The sequence below is a fragment of the Euprymna scolopes genome, chromosome 27 (assembly GCF_053919585.1).
Source record: "Euprymna scolopes isolate OS-2025 chromosome 27, ASM5391958v1, whole genome shotgun sequence".
In the NCBI taxonomy this organism is placed as follows: domain Eukaryota; kingdom Metazoa; phylum Mollusca; class Cephalopoda; order Sepiida; family Sepiolidae; genus Euprymna; species Euprymna scolopes.
In genome coordinates this window covers 34,044,481-34,053,345 of record NC_136508.1, presented here as the reverse complement: position 1 = coordinate 34,053,345, position 8,865 = coordinate 34,044,481, and the positions used below count along the sequence as shown (strand labels likewise).

The 8,865-nt window shown below is 32.2% G+C and overlaps 1 protein-coding gene across 1 annotated transcript; it reads left to right on the top strand.

Moving 5' to 3' along the window:
- The first annotated feature begins 363 nt into the window (after nucleotides 1-363).
- Nucleotides 364-8,617, top strand: LOC145248804 (uncharacterized). The gene is made up of 2 exons (XM_080110456.1): nucleotides 364-1,104; nucleotides 5,976-8,617. The coding sequence occupies exons 1-2, from the start codon at nucleotides 364-366 to the stop codon at nucleotides 5,985-5,987; spliced, it is 753 nt and encodes a 250-aa protein (XP_079966582.1). The 3' UTR covers nucleotides 5,988-8,617.
- Nucleotides 8,618-8,865: the final 248 nt, after the last annotated feature.

The following is an 8,865-nucleotide window of genomic DNA, read 5'->3' as shown; positions in this document are numbered from 1 at the left end:
GAAGGTTGCTTAGAAGATCTAAGTATTACTGATGACGGTAATTTCAGTTACGATAGTAAAGGTTTCCCAAGTTCTGCTCGGAGGAAAAGTTTAAGGAAAACCGCTTTGAAGTCTGACTATAAAAACTCCTTTACGACAAATTCCTCAACCAGTGGCAACAACAGTCTCCAGAGTAGTCTAACCACGGTTTCTGATTTATCCAGCTTGCAAAGTGACTTTGATGATGGTACCTGTGCTACAAACGTATTTTCGCCAACACCAATTTCTGGTGCCAGATTTGATCCAATAACTGAGAAATAATGCAGCACCAGTTTCGCAGAATGTGCGATCGAATCGTTGGAATCTGAGTTTTTTCCTCGACAGATGCCAATTCTAAAATCTCTGTGCCAGTGGTCGTTGATCCTAGAAAAAAACACTTATGTGCGCGGCCTGACGGTTACTGAAGATGGCCATATTTTTGTCTGTGATCGAAGCAGTAAAAAAATAACGCAATTCAACCCCGACGGTAAACTCATGTCCAGATGTGATGTATCTGGGATACCGTGGGACGTGTGCGCGTTCTCAAATTCAGTCCTCTTCGTGACTCTCCCGCAAAAATCGAAATTATTGCTGCTCCAAAGATGCACAGGAAAATGTTTGCTTGCTGTCAGTCTGGCTGTTTCTACCGGTTTAAAAAAATACGTCTCCCTTACGAAAGTCAGTAACGGGGTTCTCGCCTGTGATCACGATGCAAATGTTGATATGTTGGACTCTAATGCAAATGTTATAAGTACAATTATTTCAAGTATGAATAAAACGGATACTAACGTATCCCACAGAATCTGCTCCGGAAAATTTGCCGACATTTTTTGGATGCTAAACATCTCGTTAAAGACAATATCATGTCATCGGTTGGATGGCGAATTATTGATATATCACAGGATCGCGTTTGAAGAGAATACGTCCGACATCTGCGCGGATCGTTTCAACTGTATTTACGGCTGTGATAAAAAACGAATCTACAGTTTGACATTAGAAGGTGGTGAAAACATTCTCTGGACTTTTAAGCAAGAACTTAAAAATCACCCGAGAATGTGTGTTAATTCAGCACGAGATAAGTTATTCGTAAGTTACCAGATAGATAACAAAAATATCCTTAGAGTGTTCACGATTGGCCCTAAATTTGTAATGGTTAATAATTAGATTGATTGAGTTTTGGAATGGAAGATGCCTCGATTTATTTATTATTTTTTTAATTTCGCATTACTATTAATTTGGTATTTTAAAACCTCAATATTCGTTTTTTTCTTTTTTGTTTAATTCACTATGCAGAGGGAGACAACTAATGTCAAGACAACTTTACTAAAAGATTTTTTCATCTAATTTAGGACGCTCGATGTAACGATATTTTTATTAAATCAAAACATTGATAAAGAAAGCTGCGACGATTTTTTTTAATAGTGTAACAAAGTTGATAACAATAATCATACAAAATGTAGTCTGTGCGCGACTATTAAGAGAAAATTAACAAATCAACATTTAAAAACGAAGCCGCAGTTAAATTAAAAAATAAATGTTATGGTAAGGGGTTAAAAAATTATTCTTTAACCTTAAAAATACAAAGAATGAAACTCTTAATTAAAACAAGGATGAAACTTTTAAAACTGCGGTATCTTTTTTTTTTTTTTTTTTTACTGTAACAAAGTGACACCAACATCTAGTTTTTAACATTACAAAAATGAAAATGCGACCATAGTTGTAGAGAAATTGTAAACGTAGCTGTAAAAGTTTCATCCTTGTTTTATTAACGAATTTCATTCTTTTGTATTTTTTTAAGGTTAAAGACTAATTTTTTAGAAAATCTAACCATATTAAAAAGGGGTTTGTATTACTGTACACATAGATTCGAAAAAGTTGTCAAAAAACAAATATATAACAAATGTTATCAAAGGCAAGATAAGTTACTTTTCTACCAAACTGGATATATTTTTCGTGTTTTTATTCAATGTAACATATTTATTCAGCTCGAAAACCATACAGTGTTTAACGATGTATTGGAACATTCAAGATGTCGTCTTATTCTCTCTTTAACACGGCAAGTGTGGGAAAAGATGTTATAAATAAAAAAACCGGATAAAATACTGTTAAAAACTCGCTCAATATATGTTACCGTGACATAGGTTGACATATATTCGGCGGGTTTTTAATAGTATTTTGTATAGTTTTTTTATTTATAAATATAAATTGTAAACGTAGCTGTAAAAGTTTCATCCTTGTTTTATTAACGAGTTTCATTCTTTTGTATTTTTTAAGGTTAAAGACTAATTTTTTAGAAAATCTAACCATATTAAAAAGAAAAAAAATGCCGCAGCTTTTTTTAAATGTTTTCATCTCATTGGCTCGTTGGTTCGTATTCACTTTGTTATATTAAAAATATTAGTCACAGCTTTCTTTTTTTTAATGTTTTGATTTAATAAAAAAATATATATATATCGTCGCATCGAGCGTCCTAAATTAGATGAAAAATAAAACAGCGCCATTCTGGAAATGGTCAAAGCAGTTTATCATTTGAAAGCCATGTTTTTGGGCAAGGAGGAGGGTCAACAATTTTAATAGGTTTTGTTTATTTATTCATTTATTTTTTTTTTTATCTAAGTAGGCGAATGATTATGTTATGATTAAATCCTAACCATAACCTAACCATTCGCATGCTTAATATCATCTGCTTATTTTTATTTATTTATTTTCGTGGTTTACAAACCATAAAATGCTTTGCCTACTTCTGGGACTGATTCAGGATTCTCGGTCAATGTTTTTGATTGACTTCTGCGAGTACTGAAATCGTCCAGATATTCATTTATTACAAGTATATCCCCCCTCCTTTTTTATTTTTATTTAATAGAAAACTAGTTTTGCTTGCGAATGATTTCAATAATTTAATTCCTATTTTAGTCAAGTAAATTAGAATAACATTAAAAAACATTTATTCTTACCTAAAGACTGATTCGTCTAAGGGACGTAACTCTAGTTTTATTAAGAGATTAGTTTTTGGGGACGCTAATTGTACCTGGGTTTGTATTACTGTACACAGATTCGAAAAAGTTGTCAAAAAATAAATATAACAAATAAATGTTATCAAAGGCAAGATAAGTTACTTTTCTGCCAAACTGGATATATTTTTCGTGTTTTTATTCAATGTAACATATTTATTCAGCTCGAAAAACATAGTGTTTACCGATGTATTCGAAAATTCAAGATGGCGTCTCACACCCTCTTTAACACCGTAAGTATGGAAAAAGGTGTTATAAATAAAAAACTATACAAAATACTATTAAAAACCCGCCGAATATATGTCAACCTATGTCACGGTAACATATATTGAGCGAGTTTTTAACAGTATTTTATCCGGTTTTTTATTTATAACATCTTTTCCCACACTTACCGTGTTAAAGAGAGAATAAGACGACATCTTGAATGTTCCAATACATCGGTAAACACTGTATGGTTTTCGAGCTGAATAAACATGTTACATTGAATAAAAGCACGAAAAATATATCCAGTTTGGTAGAAAAGTAACTTATCTTGCCTTTGATAACATTTATTTGTTATATATTTGTTTTTTTTTTTTGACAACTTTTTTCGAATCTGTGTACAGTAATACAAACCCATTTTTCGTGTTTTTATTCAATGTAACATGCTTATTCAGCTCGAAAACCATACAGTGTTTACCGATGTATTGGAACATTCAAGATGTCGTCTTATTCTTTCTTTAACACGGTAAGTGTGGGGAAAAGGTGTTATAAATAAATAAAAAAAAAACGGATAAAATACTGTTAAAAACTCGCTCAATATATGTTACCGTGACATAGGTTGACATATATTCGGCGGGTTTTTAATAGTATTTTGTATAGTTTTTTTTATTTATAACATCTTTTTCCATACTTACGGTGTTAAAGAGGGTGTGAGACGCCATCTTGAATTTTCGAATACATCGGTAAACACTGTATGTTTTTCGAGCTGAATAAATGTTACATTGAATAAAAACACAAAAATATATCCAGTTTGGCAGAAAAGTAACTTATCTTGCCTTTGATAACATATTTGTTTTTTGACAACTTTTTCGAATCTGTGTACAGTAATACAAACCCTTTTGGTTTGTTTCAAACAAGAATTCTTTTTTTTTTTTTTTTTTTTTTTTTGTACTCATATAGAGTGATCCGTGCTGAAATAACGTTATTATTTAAAAAGCCATTCTTAACATAGAGAGCGGAGGGACGCCGGAGGGTGTTTTGTACTTTTTCTGTACTTTAGCATTACAATTGAATAATAATAATAATAATAAAAAAACATAATAAAACTTTAAACTTTAAACGATTTAAAAAATAGCGCGGATCACTCTCTGCATTAGCACCTTTTTTTTTTTACTAATGTAATAATTGTTTAATGTAATAATGTTTTAATGCAATAAAAACCTTCTTTTTTTTTTTAAATAAATATAATAGATACATTCATAAAGATCCGACTTTTTTGTTTTTCAAAAAGTTAAAAATGTAAAAAAAAAAAAAAAAAAAAGTAGCCATAAAATTATCTATCATATTTACTTTTTTCTTTTCAAAAAAATTGTCTTACATTAAATCAAGTGGTTAAAAAATTGTTTTGTTTGAAACAATAAAATAGTTGCATCTTTCAACAATTAGCGTCCCAAATTATTGTATAAACAAAACAAAATAAAAACTAATCGCTTAGTGAAATTACTGCCGTCCCTTACGAATCAGTCTTTCTTCATGATTGCCAAAAAAAAATTAAATAAAATGAAAATTATAGCAAGTTTTATGTTATTGTTGCACACGAAACGCTGAAATGAAAAATCACCAAAACCTACCGCCATCGAAAATTAAACTCTAATTATCGCTTTCTTAGCTTGTCTATTTCTTAACTGCTTTATAAAGACGGCTACTCTATTTTCTGTGATTTATTTCAGCATTTCACATGTACAATAAACCATAAGAATTAATGTTTGTTTAGCTAAAGCATAGTGTAAGTAAAAATAAGGTTTTAGAGATTAATGATGGAACCTATGTGACTGAATAATGTGATTAAAATAAGAATTTAATCGATATTTTACAATTAATTTCTTTTTCATTTCTTTAGAAAAAATGTGATAGAATATAACTCTGAAATTCTTAACAAAAAAAAATTACGTGTTTATTTTCGATACAACTTAACGTTAAATTCTAACTTATTCACACAAATGACAATGAGAAAAATACGATAAGATAACCAAGTTCGCTAGTATAAAAAAATACAAATAAAACTAATATGGTGGCGAGAATACATTACATTCATATATAACGTTTAGGAGTAAAAATCAATTTGGATTTTTTCCCCCCAGCACCCCTGTGTTGACACAAAAATTTTCAAGACTTTGCGGTCATGTCGGTTGGACAAAAAATAGTCTTTACTTGAAGTTTTATAATAAAAATAGGTGTAACGGAAGAATGGGCGACTCTACATCCGACCATATTGGTGTCCAGTGTAAACCTCTAGTGGAACAAATAATAGTCCGATTACGAAACCAAACCTCCGTTTTTATTGTAAAACACATAAACAAATTGCCATGAAAGAAAATGTGAAGGTTTTGTAAACAATTTTATTATTATTTTACATATATTTTACAAAAATAAGTAATACCTGATTAAATTTTGCATTAGTATTATAAAAAATATATTAATTTATTAAATATATATTGATTTCTTAAGATGTATTAGAAAAATAGAATATTTTGCTTGTTTTGTTTTTAATTAGAATACAATGTTTTTCAATAGTTCGAATTTGTTTTAGTATTATGTAAATATTACTTAGAAAATAGAATACAATGTTTGTTTTTGTTTTTTAAATCTTATTTTTTAAATTGAATACACTGCTTTTTCAATGGTTTAAATCTGTTTTGTTATAAAAGTGTATTTCTTTATTAAATATTTATTGATTTATTTCAGAAGTTAAATTAACAAAAGCATATTTCGAGAGATACGAGGAATTAATGCTGAAACTTTGGTTAACTGCCCTAAAATGATAGAATGACTCGGGAATGGGATCATTTTACATTAAATTTTAATTAGATAAAGATTCTCAACTATAAAAATTCTAAAATACTTTATTTGAGCGAAGGATGTTATGCGATAATTTCTTTTCTTTAGTGTGTGTCTGAACATTTCTTTATTCAAATTCCGAACGTGAGATGAACACACATTTCCTTTTTCCTTCTATAATACCAATCCCGCAACAAATGATGGGTACACCCGCGCGGGCATGAACACGTGTTATATCTAAAACATTCATTCTTTCAACAGTAAATAAATGACACGTTTATCTATTCTAGCAATCGAGTCTTTGTTTCCTTCATTCCATTCGTTTCATTATTTTCTTTTGTAATGGGATTAGGATTTATATATCCTAGTCTTCTACAGGAAGATGGTGACCCCGTTATTTTCAAATGAAATTGATGAGTTTGAACGAAACACTCATACACACACTCTCTCTCTCTCTCTACAACAATAAACTTTACTTTTCACCAGCTAACAACAAGAGACGCACGCCAAACAATACACTTTTCTTCTCACCAGTAAACAACGAGAGACGCACGCCAAACTAAACACGTGCAGTACCCTTTTCTTTCATTTGTTTCTTCACGAAACAAATTCCTGTTCGTTTAATTCGATTTAACACGTAGTTCGTCTCTTTCTCAATTCAATTCATTATTCCTAATTTGCACCACCTCAACAAAATGGTGACACGAACGCGAGAGGGACACGCATTTCCTCCTATGCCACAAGTTCACAACAAACCACCGACCACGACGAGACGTAAAACGAACAAGCATGGCGACCCTACGTTCTTGAAATTAATTGTTTTGAGCGAGACTCGCGTCTTATTGGATAAAGAAAAAAACGAACTTTTCAACAAAGAAAAACAAGTGAACCACTACGGACAGGAATAACTACTACAAACAACAATGACGAAACCCCTCGTCAGACTCGGCAGAAAACAAACACGGAGCTGTCGACTTCATAGTGAATTTAAAAATAATTCGAGCTCGACAAACATTTTTCACGGTTTCCTGACATTACCCTGCAACAAACGCGAGTGTTATGTAATGAATGGCTGGAACCATCATACATAACTGAAAAGAAAAAACTTTAATAAAAGATTTAAAAGAGTGGGCATCGAATAATCGATTGTCTACCTGTTGAAAAGAGGAAAGGCTTACGTCATAAACAGAGAAATCGGACGACGATTTTTTTGTTTACAAAACAAATAAACGTGACATTCCTCGTAAGCTCTGGAATTACAGATATTGGCATGAGTGGGTAATTCACGTGTCGCTGTGTGAAGACAAAATCGAATGATTTTTTGAGGTCAAAACGTGACTTAAGAACACATGTATCAACCGATTGACAGAACGCGTGGATAGAAAAAACAAAGGGACAAAATGCCAATAAAAACGGTGAATCAGCAGAACAGAGAGAGAGCAGAGAAAGGAGAAACACGGAACAGCATGTGTTGTTGAAGACCGTATTGTCGAAGCGTCATTTGTCCCTCCTCAGAGCACTGTGAGAAAAACTGCTAACTGTGAACTTCAGAACCACCAAAAGAAAAAAGACGATCTGTTTTAAATTGTAACTATATTGTAAAATATAATTTTATACAAAAACAAACACAATTGTGACTTACGTCTTTTAATGCATGTTTTTAAGTTACAGCTGATCGTTCTAAGTCGTCAACCGCTTTGTTTTCAGGTTCAACGTTGTTATGACATTTTTGACAATTGACGAGAGGCAAGATAAAGAAAAAGTGCCAGTCTAAGGTGAGATAACTCACTAGTCTTAACTCGTTGTCATCACAACTGCTTAGTAAACAAGTGAACCTGCGGACGATCGACGTAACTAAAACTGCTATGTACCGCAGCCAGGGAGTCCTACGCACTATTACGATTTCCCAACCTGGGAGCCACACCATAATAGAACACGAGGAGCAAAATCACATAGGCCTATACACATTCTCTCCCGCACAGCAGATGCAACAACAAAGAAACAATTACAGGACATCCCTATCAACACATAGGAAGAAGTTGAATTAACAATACAAGTTGAGATGCACCACACACGCTGATAAACTCACAACTTGGAAGTTTTGTTGACAGCCGGCAACCAAACTCTTCGTTCAACAAGAACGAATGCGCAACTAGCGCCCGTCCAAACAATGCACACACTACCGCAGACTCACATGTGAAGACAATGGCAACTGGACACACGACGTCACCACGAAACAAAAAAAATTTTCCTTCCAAACGAACAATTCACTTCACGGTCCAAGCAACTCGTTGCACATGTCAGCACACAACAAAAAACCAAACAAACAAATGTCAGCCTAAAAAAAAAAAGAGTAAACGCATTTTCCACGCCTAAGTAAATACTTTTTTTTTACAAACACACTCCATTTTTGACATTCCATTTTTGACGTTTTTTTTCAAACAACCACACCAACAGCAAAAAAAAAAAAAAAACAGGACGAAAAAGCAATTGCCGAAAACATTACTTACAAAAAAAAAAAAAAAAAAAAAAAAATATATATATATATATATATATATATATATATATATATATACACACACACACACACACACACACACACACACTGTATATATTTTTTTTCCTAGGAAGGGGAGTATTGCGCGAGCCTTTTCTAGTCTCACACAAAAACACGTGTTCACATTTCAAGCTATATTACTTGTCATATACATACGTGCACACAAACATACGCGCACATGTACATATATTCACGTTCGCGTACATAGACTCACATTCACGTGTATATACACACACGCTA

Bases quoted from the DNA above. Each gene is read 5' to 3' on its own strand.
- LOC145248804 (XM_080110456.1), top strand. From the start codon at position 364: ATGCCAATTCTAAAATCTCTGTGCCAGTGGTCGTTGATCCTAGAAAAA.